The sequence below is a fragment of the Thermobia domestica genome, chromosome 7 (assembly GCF_964235325.1).
Source record: "Thermobia domestica chromosome 7, izTheDome1.hap1.1, whole genome shotgun sequence".
NCBI lineage: Eukaryota > Metazoa > Arthropoda > Insecta > Zygentoma > Lepismatidae > Thermobia > Thermobia domestica.
In genome coordinates, this window is record NC_137460.1 from 292,803,223 (window position 1) to 292,821,354 (window position 18,132).

The 18,132-nt window shown below is 36.1% G+C and overlaps 1 protein-coding gene across 2 annotated transcripts in view; it reads right to left on the reverse strand.

The window, feature by feature from the left end:
- Nucleotides 1-18,132, reverse strand: part of LOC145691048 (uncharacterized) — a 462,802-nt gene that overhangs the window by 368,040 nt on the left and 76,630 nt on the right. The window contains exon 3 of one of the 2 annotated variants that reach the window (XM_081766674.1): nucleotides 1,407-1,614. The exons of the other annotated variant lie outside the window; for it this stretch is intronic. Within the exon in view, the coding sequence (XP_081622800.1) occupies nucleotides 1,446-1,614 (169 nt within the window). The 3' untranslated portion in view covers nucleotides 1,407-1,445. Of the gene's footprint in view, nucleotides 1-1,406; nucleotides 1,615-18,132 lie in introns of those variants that run through there. 2 annotated transcript variants of the gene reach the window in all.

An 18,132-nucleotide genomic window follows, 5' to 3' on the forward strand; every position in this document is an offset into this window, starting at 1 on the left:
AATCCCTTTTCCGAAATCTTTGAGCCCTCTGGACCCGGACCTAGGTAGACGTAGGGATCTCAAAATCACTGGTTCACAATACGTGTGCAAAATTTCAATCTGACCCATTGCAAACTATATATATATATATATATATATATATATATATATATATATATATATAATATAGTGTTTTAGTTCGAAAATACCAAATAGCAAACGTATAGTTTTATTGAAAATCAGAGTTTTGATAGTTTTTCCTTTTTTCTTTCTAGACAAAGAAAAAATAAAATGAAATCTTTGAGTTTTACGTCCCACTTTTATGCTGGTTAGGTTAAAGGAGACTGTGAAGATGAGAAATGAATGAAATGGTGGAATGAAGAAAGTGGGAGGAAACGGGAGAACCCCGAGAAAACCCACGCACACAGTGTTTGCCCACCACAAAGTTCACTTGGCGGCGGCCGGGTTCGAACCCGGGACCCCAAGCACCAGATCTAGAGAAAGAGTTGCGAATCTTTGTCCCTTCTCGAAGTCAGTTAATTATATTCAAGAACTAGAAATATTTGGGTCCTTCTGTCTCTTGCTCTGCACGGTAATATAAACCATAAGAGCTCTGAACCGATCAGTTTCTTTCCCCCCTGAAAAGTCTGACATCCCACAACGAAATAATCACTTCAAATTTGTCTGTCGCTGAAGTCCGACAAAACTGAACAAAAATTCTGTTGGGACTCCACCTCTGTACTTTCTCCACAGAGGAGCGTTTTCTCAGTTCCTGTTTTAATATTTCAGTTAATTCTTTTTATTTATTATTAGGAAGAAAACCTAGTAAAAATATCCCCTATATTAATTTCTGAAAATTTATCCATTAATTTAGTAGAGGTTTGTAGAATATTTTGGTAGCATGATTAGTATTCAGAACATTATGTGAACGATGTACTGTATGTGTGTTGTTATTTAAATTCAGTATTTGTGGAACTTTTCAAAACAAACAGTAGCATCTTAATTTCGCCCGTTTACAGAAAGAGAGAGAGAGAGAGAGAGAGAGAGAGAGAGAGAGAGAGAGAGAGAGAGAGAGAGAGAGAGAGAAAGAAACAAATCACTAAGAAATATTGATTATCATTGCGTTTATTATATTATAGAATTAAGGTAGGAGAATCACACATTTTTAATGCATCTCCTATGTACATAAGAAAATTTAGTTACAAGACTGCAGTGATACGTTACTGGACATTATTATTATTATTATTATTATTATTATTATTATTATTATTATTTTATTATTATGCCTTGAAAGGTATGCGTTACTTTTTAACTATTATGAACCTGAGGTTCAGCGTACCAGTAGTTTATTCTTAGAAATATATATATATATATATATATATATATATATATATATATATATATATATATATAAGACGTGATGCAAATTGTTCCTAAAACAAGACTATTGGTCCCTGGATCATGGCTCATACCTCATTCTCTTCAGTATAAAGCAACCTTTCAAAAGGTACCACTCGCATGCCCATAGCATACACCAGAAACGGGAAATTAGGAAAAAACCGGGAAATTTTCCGAAAAATTCCCTTGTTGATACTTTTGGACCCCTCAGGCCCTGGCCCAGGTTGACATACAGATCTGAAAAAAAAATTGGAAATACTTAAAGGTGTAGACATTACATGTACAAAATCTCAATCTGATGTCTTGAAAAGTAAGGGCGAGAAAAAATTTTGAAATCTGGCACAAGGTCAAAAGTGTGTGTTATGTAGATTTGTATATGTAGCACATAATGTAAACATTTACTGCGTCGTTTTAGGATCATCTTTCATACCTCATTCTCTTCAGAATAAAGCAACCTTATCAAAGGGTACTATTCACATGCTCATATCATAATCTAAAAACGGAAAATTACGGGAACACTGGAAAATTTTCCGAAAAAATCCCCCTTTGAAAGCTCGGGTTGACGTAGAGATCTAAAAGAAATTGATAGATATTTAGAGGTGTATATAATACGTATGCGAAATATCCATCTGGTATCTTAAAAGCTAAAGACGGTATTTTTTAATTGTTTCAAGAAAAAATGTGATGTCCCGCCCCCTACCCCGCCCCCATTTGGTGCTATCAAGTTGACGTTCTGGTTCAAAAATGCATCTGGAGTGTTCTTGTGTCCATGTCTGACTTTACCAATAAAAAACACCCACCTGTTATAGGACCTAAATAAGTGGTTAATACAACACTGCATTATGATACGAAAACGTACCATGGATCATATAAGGGTTAATTAACATAACATTGTCTAACGCCAAACCAACCGAATCTAGCAACTGTTGTAATTTATTTCATTCCTGGATGATTTTAATTTGTCCCTGTTTTGGCTGTCGCGCTCATGGTCTTCGACGTTTTATCGCACTTTCTGCCGGCATTTGCGGTACATCAATACAATCTTGTCTATACTGTCTCATGACCAAATAACATATCTAAATTATACAGCGAAGCAGTCCACTAAAGGCCAGAGCCTGCTAGACGGCTTTATGCGAGAGGCACATGGTCAGCAGCTTTATCCCAGTAGCTCCCAGTATCTTTATCTGGGCTACTCATTTTCAGGAGCTGAGTTGAACTCTGGGACTTACAACCTGAGTTAAAAAGTTTCTTTACACCCACCGTGGAAGGAATATCCATCGTATCGATGAATTACCAATCGGCTCTCCACCGACTGAACAACAGGCTAATAGATAACAGGTAGTAAAGAAAAAAGAGATATTTGCGCTCTTCGCAAATTAACCAACAGGCAGCACTGTTGGAACCAATCTGTTCTAACAGAAGATAAATTTTGTTTCGTCTTGCTGTTTGAAATTTTGAGCTGATATGAACGCAGTTCTTTCCGCCTAAACCAAATTTGTAAATTGAATTCTCAAAAGAACATCTCTATTCAGTCTCGGTTACAGAAATAATAATAATAATAATAATAATAATAATAAAAAAAATCGCAAAAGCACAATATATATAGCACAATTCTGTAGGCACACAGCAACTTTTTAACAATTGTTCCGTTGTACAGAATAATAAAAATGTATATACATGCCCCAATGACTCAAGATACACCGTATCCTACATCTATCTTGTTGCAGTTATTACCCTTCATTATTATTGTAATTTCTCATAAATCTTTCTAATGCGTGTATCTTTGTTATTAGAAAATCGCATATTATCTTTCTAACGAGTACTATATTCAGGTATTTTCAAAACTGTTTTAAATACATAAGGTAATTGTATTGGTCTGTGTGCTAGTAATGGCATTTTCGAAAATAAAGGCTAAAAATATTGAGAGTATTGAAACCGACGTAAGGTCAAAGTTCACAATCCCAACTGTGTATCCTGTGAACTAGATCTGTGAAGTGCGCAGTCAGCTAGTCATAACTGATGCTTGAAAGCAAGTAATGACAGATCGCTCGAAATCGAGCGTTCGGCTTGATAACAAGGAGAACGTCATAATTCGTAACTCGCTTGTTATGTGTTTCTGATTGTATCTATGATGATAGTGAAGCACATAAATTTATACAAGAGAATAACTTTAAAGAGTACTTCTAAATAGTGTGGTAATGCGATTGGTCGTCAATGGGTGACAGTTTCTGTCCGTAAAATGTAGCCATTAATACACTGCGATTTTCAATTACATTTTTGGCAGAGGGCCGCAAGAGACAGGTAGATTTCTCAGTCATATCAAAGTCATTCCAATCAAACGAAAGTCATATCTAAAGTTTGTTGTTGGATCATGCTGATGATCACATTCAATTGAGGGCCTCGGGTGCAGATAGTGCCAAGTCACATTTTCTGACCTCCGAAATTATGTATTGAAAATTTAGAGGATTTCACAGATCTTGCTATGTTATCAAATGTCATACTGCTGGTTGCAAAATGTTACCTGATTGATTCCAAACACATATCAACCTAGTATCTCTGTAATAGTTATTTGTCTATTTCTCTCGTATATTATAAAGCCCTATGGCCACTGACTCACATATTCACAAATTGATATAAATTCACAGATCACACTGTTGGACCTAGAGAAACGAAATTTGAGGCGAAGGTGTGTCTAGGAGAGTAAGTTAGGGGAAAATATCAAAATTTGAACAAATCGCCATCTTGAATCCAATATGGCCATCAAATCTATTTACTTCTTGAAAAGTGCCTAGACCAAACTGTTGAGCCTAGAGAGGCGAAATTTGCTATGATGTAAAATACGGTCTAAGGGTAGGTATTTCAGCTCTCGCGCGAAGTTTAATATTTTTAGCTCAATCCGTTTATTTTCATATGACCAAACAGAAAAAAATGGGTACCAATTTTTATTTTTATTTTCACGTTTTCCTGCTTCTTCCGAGATGGCGTCCAAGGTGACTGCCACGGATTCCCTAGCTAACCCAGGAACTTTCTTGTTGACCCCAGAAGTGAATTTAGTCACTAGTTTTATGTTTTTTTTTGTCATCAAGAAAAACGACTATGGTCTTGAAATAAACAATCTAGAACAGGTGTCATGGCGTCCAAGATAGCCGCCGCAAGTGCCCATGCAAACAAAGAAACTTTCTTGTCAAACCCCAAAAATTAACTTGGTCTAGTTCTGGGTTTTTTGGGTCAACAAAAAGGAATTTGCTGTTAAAATACGGATAGGAGTTATACTTTATTGTTACAAGTGTCATGGCGTTCAACATGACCTCCACGAAGAAGCACGTTGACCCCAGAAGTTTGTAATTATAGGCTTTTGTTACATTTACCTAACACTTAGAAAATAATAATAATAATAATAATAATAATAATAATAATAATAATAATAATAATAAAGACACCAACAGCCATTCACCCAAAATTACATGTGAACTGAGAAGGAATTTTACATTTCTTCAGCGGAACAGACAAAAAGCGTCACAGAATTCAACAAGTGAAAATGTGCTCTCAATCTCTAGAAAAGGTAGCTTCATGTCGGCCTGCTTCAGCAGGCCCAATTTTTTTTTGTTTTGTTTTACGCTGTCTTATGGACTTTGTAGAAAAGCGATTAGAAAAGAGGAGAGTCATTTTAAGGAAATAACATACATATTTTGCTTTGCTACATATGCATTATCTGTACCTTGTTAAATTCATAAATCAAGAACTGTAGAAAAATGAGAGCGTGTTTCTACATTTAGAGTGCCTCATATCCTGTATCCTGTATGATGTTTTATTATTGTTTGCTATAACGGAGCATGTTTTTACGTTTCAGGTCACAGCAACACTCTGTAGATCTTTCACCAGACACGGAACCCGACTCCTTACAGGACCATTTGAAGAAACGAAACGATATTATCAATCAAGAACAGACAGAGAATGAAGAAACTCAGCATCTCCAGGAATCTCTACCACTCTCAGGTATGGAAGATGAAGTAGCACAAATGAAAGCTGAACACAAAGTAGCTGGGCGTCGAATTGTAGACATCAATTTCTTTCTAAATAAACTGAAAAAAAAAATCAAATCATGGTCCCTTTGGTTGTTCACTTGAAAACTTGTCCACAATTGGAGAAATACCACGTGGTCTTGCTTCAATTTTTCAGTTACAGTGTAACATGTGTAATGAAAAATTTTTCATTAGCACAGACGACCCAGGTAACTCTAAAATGGACGTAAACACAGCCGTAGTAACAGGATCTATGTGTATTGGGATCGGATTTCGGCAGCTTGAAGAACTGATTTCAGCTTTATAAATCCACGCCATGTCTGTAAACACTTATGCAAAGTACCACGATCGTGTATGTGGGTGGGAAAAGACCTGTCTCGGTGAAATGGAGGCTGCTGCAAAGAGGAAGCGGACCTTGCCGTAGCACGAGGAGACGTGGATGAAAACGCAATCCCAATTCTTACAGTGGTGGCTGATGGGCAGTGGGCCAAACGATCTTATCGAAACCATCACAGCTCTCTGTCTGGAGTGGCGGCCATTATCGGTTTCCACACACGAAAGGTTCTATACATTGGCGTAAGAAATCGGTATTGTACAATGTGTGCTTGTGCAGAATCGAGAGGTGAAGAAGTCAGACCTCACACCTGCTACAAGAACTGGACAGGCTCGTCAAGCAGTATGGAAGCAGATATAATAGCAGATGGCTTTCAGGAAAGCATGGAAATGTACAGAGTTAAATACGGAACTTTAATTGCAGATGGACACAGCAGCGTCTATTATACGATACTGAGAAGAAGGCCGTACGATAACCTTACAGTCACCAAAATTGAATGTAGGAATCACATCCTACGAAATTACTGCAATAAACTCAAGAATATTGCAACAAACAGTCAACTTCAGCATATTTCTCTGAGGAAAATAATTGGTTCGAACATCCAAAGATTGAGAACTGCTGTCGTTGGAGCAGTGTGCCACTGGAAGTCGAAAGTGACCCTGACAGACCAGGAACGTATAAATGGGCTGAGGCACGACATGTTGAATGCGCTAAAACATGTATTTGGGGACCATTCAAACTGTGCTCGCTACTTCTGTGAGGGGCCAAAAGCCAACGAAGAAAACATCATCCCGGAACTCATTGCTGGTGGAATATTTCATGCCATTGAAGAGGTGCAAAATGTATGTATTTTGCGCAATATTCGAAGTTTGCTGCACAATGTAGACAACAATTCTGTTGAACAATTCAACGCCACGGTATCAAAGTTTATTGGGGGTAAGAGGGTGAATTACTGTCTTAAAAGATCCTACTCCGGAAGGGCTCAAACAGCGGTTGTTTCCCACGACACAAAGTCCCCAATATATACCTTTCACAAGAGAGTTTTCAATACGAGCCCAGGAAAATATATCAAACGGCTAGAAAGTAGAAGGAAGCGTCAACTAACAAATGCCTCAAAACGTTCAGTGCGACGTACAAGCAAGTCATCCACTTCCAAAGAGAGCTATGGACCACAGGCGCAGAAGCCAGACTTGCCTCATGACGAGTTTGAGAAGGCGAAAAGTAGATTCCTCGAGAACCTACCCAAAACTTCTGAACAACGTCATGAACTTGAAAGAGGAACACTTCTACAACGTGATTGTCATCGCTGGAAAGAAGTCAGGCGCCGTTTGCTCACAGCATCTAACTTCGGTAAAGTTTGCAGACGTCTTCCTTACACACCTTGTGACAAGATGGTTGAAGCAATGTTGTACAAAGATTTTGATACTGACAGGATGCTGTACGGTAGAACCCATGAAAAAACTGCAATTGAAGAACTTCAGATGATGTTAGGTATCAGTATTGATCAATGTGGCCTGTTTGGTGATCCAGAACTACCTTTTTTGGGTGCTTCCCCAGATGGCCTGGTCGGTAAAGATGGTATCGTAGAAGTAAAATGTCCGTTCTCTGCGAAAAACCTGACTCCTGAGGAAGCAGTGAAACAAAAGAAATTTACCTTCTGGACATTTGAAAAAGAAACATTTCAAATAAATAAAAAACACCCATATTTTTATCAAGTACAGGATCAACTACATGTGACAAGAAGAAGTTATTGCCTCTTCGCATTGTGGACGAATTCTAGGATAAAGGTGGAAAGGATACATAGAGACGATGATTTCTGGGCTAATGAGATGGAGGAAAAGCTTCGCAAATTTTATATGGACTGTCTTCTGCCAAAGTTGTTGGACCCTCGAGGTAGACGTTCCATGCCTATCAAAAACCTACTCTACATACTGAAGGCAATAGAGGAAAGGGCCGAAAAGCGTAAGGCGTCAGTTACTGAAGCTGTTCAACCTATTAAGAAGGTTAGGCGGAAATTATGAGATTATTAGCCATCATTTGAGAAGCTATGCAGGCATTTTTTATTGTAATAAAGTACACTGTTCTACAACGAAAATGTAAATTGAACAAAATCAGCTAATTCTTATTGATTTTGTGGTGCTGATCACGAATTTGAAAGTTATTTTCGAATATTAACTCTACTTTTCGTTTTACAGGCATGTCTAATAATAACGCTTTAAAAATAAATATATTCGCTTCGTTTGGGGCAAAATGTTACACTGATCTGGCAACACTGGAGAAACTATATGATCGCTTGGTTTCATTGTGTTCCTTATCTCAGTAGTGTTCTGCTATTGTTAGAAAAGACAGGTTTAGTGCAGTTATTAGCGTTTTGGGTGTGACGTTTGTGTAGTGCAGGACATAAAAATACAATTACAAGTACGCAAAAATACTGGTATTTCGAATGTATATTTTTAAATAGCTGTCGGAACTATTTCAAGTGACATTTTGAGGATTTCAATAAACAAAAATGCCGCAAAATTGTGTAAACAGTGCGGATAGCCTCTGCTACGTGTGTGGGGAAGTGGCATTTTCCTCACAAAAGCAGACTATAACACCACTAATAAGAAAAGCCTATCAATATTACTTTGGTTGTAAAATTGGGGACCAAGATAAATCTTGGGCACCCCACATTGTAACACTTCTGCCAGCAATCTAAGAAATTGGATTAATGGGAAGGGGCGCTCAATGCCTTTTGCAGTGCCCATGATTTGGAGGGAGCCAAGCGACCACATCAGAGACTGTTATTTTTGTATGGTTCCTTCCGTCAAGAAGGGAATTTCCACGAAGAAGAAGCGGGCCTTGATCTATCCCAACATTCCTTCTGCAATGCGCCCTGTTCCACATGGAGAAGGATTACCTGTTCCTAACCCACCTAAAGAATACGATCTTTTTTCTGATGATGATCAAGAAGTTGAAGCTCCTGAATCAAGTACTTCGAAAGACCCTACGTTTGTTGTAGAAGAACCTCCATGTGAACCACATAGACTTACTCAAGAGGAACTAAGTGATCTAATCAGAGACTTGGACTCTCGAAAAGCAAAGCGGAAAATTTAGCGTCACGCTTAAAGCAATGGAATTTATTACAGGAAAAAGTAAATATTTCAGTGTATCGGAATAGGGAGAAGATGTTCACTTCATTTTTTACTATGGAAGACACACTTGTGGCATGTACAGATGTAAATGATCTCATGAGGGTACTTAAAATTAATTACGAACCTACGGAGTGGAGGCTCTTTATAGATTCGTCCAAGGTGAGTTTAAAGGCAGTGCTTTTACATATTAGAAATGAACTTCCTTCAATTCCTGTAGGTTACGCAGTTCATATGAAGGAATCTTATGAAAACGTGAAACCTTTATTTCAGGCCATTAAATATTACGATTTTCAGTGGCTCATTTGTGGTGACCTTAAAGTAATAGCACTGTTGCTAGGTATTCAGTTAGGGTATACAAAGTATTGTTGCTTTATATGTGAATGGGACAGTAGAGATCGTGGATCTCATTACCGTTAAAGTGATTGGAATACCAGAGAAACTCTTCAGCCGGGAGTGAAAAATGTGCAGCATGAACCACTGGTAGATCGTAACCGAATTTTGCTTCCACCTCTACACATTAAATTAGGTCTTATTGTGAGCGTGTGGCCCCCCTCACTCCCCTTCTATTTTAAATTTCCCAGTTACTGTTGGCTGAATTGGAATAAGGCTGCATGGATTATACGTTAACGCAAACTTTGTGTTAGTTTTATTCTTTTCTATGAGTTGGCAGTACTGTGAGCAGTAACTTGTATTTCCGGTTGGCCGATCAAACAGGATGTGACATTGTGAAGTTCTGAAAAATAGTTCTGTAATTTCAAGAGTAATCCTAAGATGTTTTTATTAATTTCAATATTTTAACTATACTATGTTAATGGCAAGATTATTTAACACATTGCGATACATATATTTCTTGCAAAGAATATTGCTTATGGATACTTTTTGTTGGAGTAAGCTGACGGACGCGAGAGAAAGAAGGCGGGAAGGGTGCGTGAAAATGGTTGATGTAGTGAAGAGAAGAGGTGCATGACACGGCAACAAAATCCAATGTTAATTTGATAATCCTTTGCGAAATTGTATAAATACCAGTAAAAGCGAACTACGGAAGTTATGTTGTTTGTTATTCACGCAAGTGATAGTGAAATTCTACGAAAATGATACAAAACGCTTCAAGTTAACTCTAACAAAGTGTGAGCACACCGTTTCAGTTTTGTGCTAACGTGGTTGTCCAAATCGAAATAATAAGTCTAATGTTGAGTTTCAGGCGTTTTTATGATAAAGAAATGTAAGTAAAACGAGAGAACAATTTACTTTGCGGATTTTTAATCAGTGGAACAATAAGTAAGTACGTTGCCAACTATGCAGCTGGATAATGAAAAATGAAATTGATCTGAAAAACAGGACATCTCTTCGAAGGAAAATGATAAGAAGATTCTAAAGAACTGCCCTCCAATATCTCTCCTGAACCCCCCTTTTTTTTATTGAAATCTCCAAAACCCAAGTGCGCGTGTGAATTAGTGTTCTGCTAAGCAATTTGCCGGCTTCATCGTATAATTTGAAATTCAAGTTAAAATTCTCAAAATCCTTTTTTTATTTTTTTTATACTCCAATAAAATTCATGGGCTTGCATGTAATATGGTAAATGATAAAGAAAATTCTAGAATATAAAACTTACAGAGATATCGAACTAAAACATTGAAGTAAGTATGTATGTTGTATGTATAATACTTGTGTTTAAGTAAATCAATATCTTACATGTATTATGTTTCAGTTGTTTCATACCAGTTTCTCACGCAAATCACTACTGGAACGGTAAGAATATTTATTTGGTGTAGAAATTGCACGGATGTGTATCGGGCGTGTCACTGAGCGTGGGTACGCGCGTAGACTGACTTGGATCGAACCCATCTTAATCGATGATTATGTGCAATTCTTCCCGCAATCTCTAACCACTACTGCACGGAAAAGAATCTTATTCTCCGTTCCATCATTCAGATTCATTACTAATGGAAATTCTCAATGTTTGAATGAAATAACTATACTTGGTGATACCACAATGCAGGTGCCCCGAGCAAGAACCGAACCCAAACACGATCCAATCGTGTTATAAGAATTGCTTTGCCGAACAGGAACAGACAAGGACCAGACCCGGCAGGTTATAAGAATGGCTGCCCTAAACAGGAACCGAACCCAACACAATCCAATCGTGTTATAAAAATGGCGCCCGAACAGGGACAGAACTCCCTCACCGTACATGCAAAAGTAGTGATTTATGTGTAGAAACGTAAAGGTATAAAGTATCTGACTCGTACTTAGAAATTTTATGTAATGGTACAAAATGGATGAAAGTAATGCCAAGTTGTTGGACGCCATCAAAGGCGAAATGCAAAATTTACGTGAATCTTTAGAAAATAAAGTTGAAAAAGTTAATGAGTCTTTAGAAAGCAAAATTGTTGAGATCAATGATTCCTTAGAAAACAAGATGTTAGAAATCTCAGAGGCAACAAAACAGCAGATCAACGATAAAATTCAGGCACAAATAGAAATTGTAAAGAAAGAAATCTGGGGCAAAAGTGAAGAAAAGGGGGTCCAAGCATTTGAAAAAATCGAATCAGTTGAAGCTCCAATTGAAAATGCTAGTTGTGCAGATGTAGAACAAGGGTGCCAAAAGGTTGTAAAGGAGTCAGTTGTTGTTAGCGCTTGCAATGGTAAAGAAACAAGTAGTCAGCCAGTGTCATACAAATGTAAAGGTTTAGTTAGTCAAACTGTTACGTCAAGTAGGCCTAATGTTCGTTCGAAGTCTAAACAGCAGGTAAATGTGTTGAATAGAAAATATTTGTCATGTTACGGAGGAAAATGCACTGATAGGTTTTGTGCGTGTAATTGTACTAATGTAGTAATATTAATGAATGGAGGCAAGAGAATGCGCTCTTTACTCATTAGTCAGATGTTGAATTTAATGGAGCTAGGATGCGTCCAAAGCACGTTACAAACAGATAAGTTGGCATGTATTCCAAGTAATAACATGTTTGTACTTCGTGAACATAGTTAGGGTTCAGATTGACAAGAAGGAAAACAGCGGTAACAGTTCTCACTTGGTGGTGACAAATATGTATGTTGTAAATTTCAAGCGCATAAGGTTTTATTGTTTTCTATGCACCCAAATATGTGTAATGAATGATGAAATCAGTTCAGGCATTAGTAGCATCAATGAGAATGATGTTAGTGGAATATCATGGCACAAACAAGTTGAAAGTTGTCAAAATGGTTTTAGAAAGCTGCAATACATTTTGAGTAAATCCGTCAGAAAGTATAAATATTGGTCACAGCGTGGTAAGCATACGTATGGTAAGAAACAAAAGTTGAGTAAACTGAAACGAAAAGTCAAAGGCATGCACAGGATATTGCAATCTTTTGAAAGAATGTCAAAATTTGTCTGTAGGAATTTTAAGAAAACCCAATGTCAGCACAAATGTAACTCCATGGTAGCTAATATTAACGACAAAAGCAATGTAGTCACTCCTAAGAAAGCGCAAACAGAAAATGTACGTGAAAAGCGAAATGAAAAGTCGAAACCTAATAAGTCTTGTAAGTTGTTGAAAAAGTCAAAAGTCAATGCGAAAGGAAATAATATGCAGAAGTTAGTTGTTAAAAATCATGATGGTGTCCGTGAGAAATGTAGAAATCAGGTGAAAAAACCGTGTTTTAGCCAAGCGTCGAAAATTCAAAACAAACGTAAGAAAAAGGCAAAAGTTAGGTTAGTCAAACGAACTTGTGCTAGGTGGCACGAGCATTCAGTAACAGCACCTACGCGTAATCATACAGGGAAAAAGAAAAACCGTGTTGATCATAAAAGTAAATTCAATGTTTCATACAAAATTGGGCAGAGAATTTCCCGTAACAAAATTTTGAACGAAAATAAGTGCAGTAAATATAATTACAAAATACGTGAAATTTGGAAGTTAGTGAAGCAATGTGGTATGTCGAAAGTCAAAATTTCTGCCAATATACGATTTGTTGTTGCTACTGACAGTGAAAAATTACACGCGTATGGAAAGCCAGTGTTTATTAAAGTAAATATTCTTCGCAGAAAACACACAGGCAATTGCGAAGATGTGTTTATTAAACGTTTTGGAATAAAATTCAAAATTCTTGTTGTAATTGAAAAACCAAGAGTAGGAATTGGATAAAATATGCTTGCGAGAAAATTGGATTGTGTACATTTTGAAAGTCGACCTTAGCGATGTTTAAGATTTTTAAATATTACAAAAAAAAATGATTGTAAAATTAAATATTTCCTTTTTGAACCGAATAAAAATTAGAAATTAAGAAGATTGGTAAATTGTTAGATCCTTTAACTGGTAAATCAATTGGTTCACATTCAGTGGATAGACTTAAGGTGTGGAAACCTACGAAACAAACTCGTAAAATCTGGTTAGATCTCGCAGTAAAGCATAGTTCTGAGAAATACCATGATGTAATTTCAAACGAATTTAAAAATTCAGATCTAGAAAGCAGTGTTGAAACTGTTCTTTGCAATGCATTAACCACAACACCAGTGTGTTTATCTCAAAGTGTTCAATCCAGAAGTAATAACCAACGAATACATAAAATCTTGGAGAAATTGTTGGATATTGATAAGTATTTGAATTTTCTGTACTGTAAAAATTTGTGTTCATCTGATGTATTGGAATTTGCGTTAGTAAATCTACAGAATCCTTATGTGGCACTAAATGAGCAAGTACAAGGAATGTAAAAAAAAAAAAAAAAGTCGTTTCATATGATATATGCAGGCATCTGTGACCCGCTATGCGACTTCCAGATGGCCGTTGATATTTCTTTTCCAAAGTAATGGAAAAACCAGCAAAGAAATATGCCAAGTCATGGAGATGAGGCCCCCCCCCTTTTTATATATTTTGGGAAACATTATATTTATGTAATGCTCGAAGTAAGCTATTTTGGTAAATGCCATTCTTTATTATTTTAAGTTTTTAACCTTGTATTCTTTAATTCGGCCTCATCTCGGGGTGGTAGAACAAATAATTCATTGTGGGTAGGCTCCTTCGAAATTTAGCCAGGCAGATCCTGTCGAGTGATCAGAGAGAGTCATAACTGAATTATTACGTTGTAAAAATTTAGCTGTGAATCTTTAAGGCGCCGATAAATTTTATTAAATCTCGACAAAAACGTATGTTAATTGATATTGTGTGAAATAAAGTTTTTAATATGTAGTGTGTTTTAAAAATTTATTTACTAATGAGAAAACTCATTTCGTATATTCACGTCACTGTAATGTTGCACTGTATTTGAAAATTAATTTGTAAGTTGATATAATGTCGTTTAAATGTTGAATTTTAAAGGTTTGAAGAATGGAAATATTACATTATTAGGAGTTATTTCGAGAATTAGTTATAAGAAAGCATATATTGATGAAAAGGTTTATATTTGCATTTCATGTGTCATTTTTCTCAAAAATATAGAAAATTTTATATGTTTAGTATGATAAGAATATTTAGTGTAAGATGTAATAATACGAGTCAAATACTTACAAAGAAAAAAAAAGGAAAGAAAGAAAGGTAGATTAAGATTTCATGATTTATGTAATGGTGTAAGAAACATATTAGTGTGATGTTAATAAATAAAATATGAATAGTATATATAATATAGAATAAAAATATAATAGATAATCAATATTATTCAACTTATATTAAAATATTGTATTATGAAAACAAATGTAATCTTATATTTTCGCATATTCACAAAAAAAAAGCCCATTTAAAGTAAATAGCCCATAAAATAAAAAGCCCATCTACGTTTGTGTAAAGTGTTAGTGAACCATAATGAATCAAACGTTAATAATGCAAGAAAGAAGAGGAATAATAGCCGGAAAAATAAATTTAAGAAGAGGAAACCCAAAATCCCAGAATTCTGATAATCTTCAAAGAAGATCATCGTCCGTGTCGCACGCCATTTGTGAGCGTGTGGCCCCCCTCACTCCCCTTCTATTTTAAATTTCCCAGTTACTGTTGGCTGAATTGGAATAAGGCTGCATGGATTATACGTTAACGCAAACTTTGTGTTAGTTTTATTCTTTTCTATGAGTTGGCAGTACTGTGAGCAGTAACTTGTATTTCCGGTTGGCCGATCAAACAGGATGTGACATTGTGAAGTTCTGAAAAATAGTTCTGTAATTTCAAGAGTAATCCTAAGATGTTTTTATTAATTTCAATATTTTAACTATACTATGTTAATGGCAAGATTATTTAACACATTGCGATACATATATTTCTTGCAAAGAATATTGCTTATGGATACTTTTTGTTGGAGTAAGCTGACGGACGCGAGAGAAAGAAGGCGGGAAGGGTGCGTGAAAATGGTTGATGTAGTGAAGAGAAGAGGTGCATGACACGGCAACAAAATCCAATGTTAATTTGATAATCCTTTGCGAAATTGTATAAATACCAGTAAAAGCGAACTACGGAAGTTATGTTGTTTGTTATTCACGCAAGTGATAGTGAAATTCTACGAAAATGATACAAAACGCTTCAAGTTAACTCTAACAAAGTGTGAGCACACCGTTTCAGTTTTGTGCTAACGTGGTTGTCCAAATCGAAATAATAAGTCTAATGTTGAGTTTCAGGCGTTTTTATGATAAAGAAATGTAAGTAAAACGAGAGAACAATTTACTTTGCGGATTTTTAATCAGTGGAACAATAAGTAAGTACGTTGCCAACTATGCAGCTGGATAATGAAAAATGAAATTGATCTGAAAAACAGGACATCTCTTCGAAGGAAAATGATAAGAAGATTCTAAAGAACTGCCCTCCAATATCTCTCCTGAACCCCCCTTTTTTTTATTGAAATCTCCAAAACCCAAGTGCGCGTGTGAATTAGTGTTCTGCTAAGCAATTTGCCGGCTTCATCGTATAATTTGAAATTCAAGTTAAAATTCTCAAAATCCTTTTTTTATTTTTTTTATACTCCAATAAAATTCATGGGCTTGCATGTAATATGGTAAATGATAAAGAAAATTCTAGAATATAAAACTTACAGAGATATCGAACTAAAACATTGAAGTAAGTATGTATGTTGTATGTATAATACTTGTGTTTAAGTAAATCAATATCTTACATGTATTATGTTTCAGTTGTTTCATACCAGTTTCTCACGCAAATCACTACTGGAACGGTAAGAATATTTATTTGGTGTAGAAATTGCACGGATGTGTATCGGGCGTGTCACTGAGCGTGGGTACGCGCGTAGACTGACTTGGATCGAACCCATCTTAATCGATGATTATGTGCAATTCTTCCCGCAATCTCTAACCACTACTGCACGGAAAAGAATCTTATTCTCCGTTCCATCATTCAGATTCATTACTAATGGAAATTCTCAATGTTTGAATGAAATAACTATACTTGGTGATACCACAATGCAGGTGCCCCGAGCAAGAACCGAACCCAAACACGATCCAATCGTGTTATAAGAATTGCTTTGCCGAACAGGAACAGACAAGGACCAGACCCGGCAGGTTATAAGAATGGCTGCCCTAAACAGGAACCGAACCCAACACAATCCAATCGTGTTATATTATGAAAAGTTTTGTTAAGAGCATGAACCAAGAGGATGAGGCCTATAAGTACCTAAGAGGACAATTCCCTCGATTAAGTGATGCCAAAGTTAAAGAGGGTGTTTTCATAGGGCCACAGATTAGGCAACTATTCAAAGATCACAAGTTCGACGAAATTCTCCAAGGTGAGGAGAAAGCTGCGTGGGAAAGCTTGAGGAATGTTTGTTCACAGTTGTTGGGAAGACACCGAGCAACAAATTACAAACAACTGGTAGCAAAGTTGTTATTGTGCTACGAAAATCTTGGTTGCAATATGTCTCTGAAACTCCACTATCTTCATTCACATCTAGACTTCTTTCCCAAAGATTGTGGAGCAGTAAGTGACGAACATGCTGAGCGTTTCCATCAAGATATTGCAGCAATGGAGAAGAGATATGAGGGAAAGTGGAGTTTTAACATATTGGCCGACTACTGTTGGACTATTGCAAGGGATGCTCCAGATGTAACCTACAAAAGGCAAGCCAAGCGAAGACGCTCAAAATAAAATAAACATAATCCTGTACAAGGTTTCACTTGAAACTTTTGTCTACATTGCAGTGTAGTTCTTGCACAAAAAGGTATTTGTACATATTTTTCATGTTTTGATGTTAATACTGATTTTTATTACGAAATTGTTAATGTTTAACTTGACCACGGTTACTTTATTTTCTGTATCGCTGTGAAACTGGTATTTGCGCAATTTTGAGAAAGGAAGTACAAGGGTATAGAAAGATATAGGTTAGGGTACTTCTTAACTCCCCAGCTTATCACATCACAGTGAAATAGATAAAAAAGTGAAATGTAGGTTTTTACAAGGATTTTGCTTAAATGTTCTACAAATATTAATACATTTGTATATATACAGCTACTGTTGTACAAGGGCGTTTTTTTCACAACCTGAGCTAAGAAAATTCTATTATCATTTCCTTTCATATTATGCTTAATGAATGTAAAAATCGCAATTTCAAAGAATTTACATACTTTCGATCAAAATTTGTTGAACAGTGTTATTTGTATATAATATACAGGGTGTTAATGTGTGTGGTTTACAATGCTTGGGAACGGATTCTAGGGACCAAATAAAAAATTGCATTTTTGTTTGGGGCCTCCTTTCCCTGGTAGAGCCTGGTAAAGAAAAAATGCCAAATATTTTTCCCCCTGATCTCTACAATTACCTCCCAAGCGTTGTAAACCGTGCACATTAACACCCCGTAAGATGTACTACAATATGTGTATAAAACATTTTCTTATATAGATTGACTTCCTTTTATATTCAGCTAATAATACTCTGTTACATGAGGTGTGTAGTGGGACATGAGCAAAATTTGTCAGTATATTAGTTCTTTCTAGAAATGTTTTTTTTTAAAATGTCACACAATGACACCAATAGTGAATATGTATTGCTAGTGTCTATTTTTATATATATAATAATACTGAAGTTTAATGTAATTGGTTAGGTATAAATTTCAAGTTTATCGCATTTTTAAAAATCACTTTGTAGTTAACTTTACTCTCATCCGATACGTTAGGATATTGTAGGTGGCAAATTTAACTAAGTGTAAGAGAATGCGTAGCTTAAAAGTTTTATTTGCAGTTTGATGTAGAGTTATTAGCATGAATATTTAAGGTTGCTTGAATGTAGTTGCCTTTACAAATAGATCGAAGCATGGTCTCTCTTCCCTATGTAAATTTTCTCATTCACGAAATTATTTGATTATT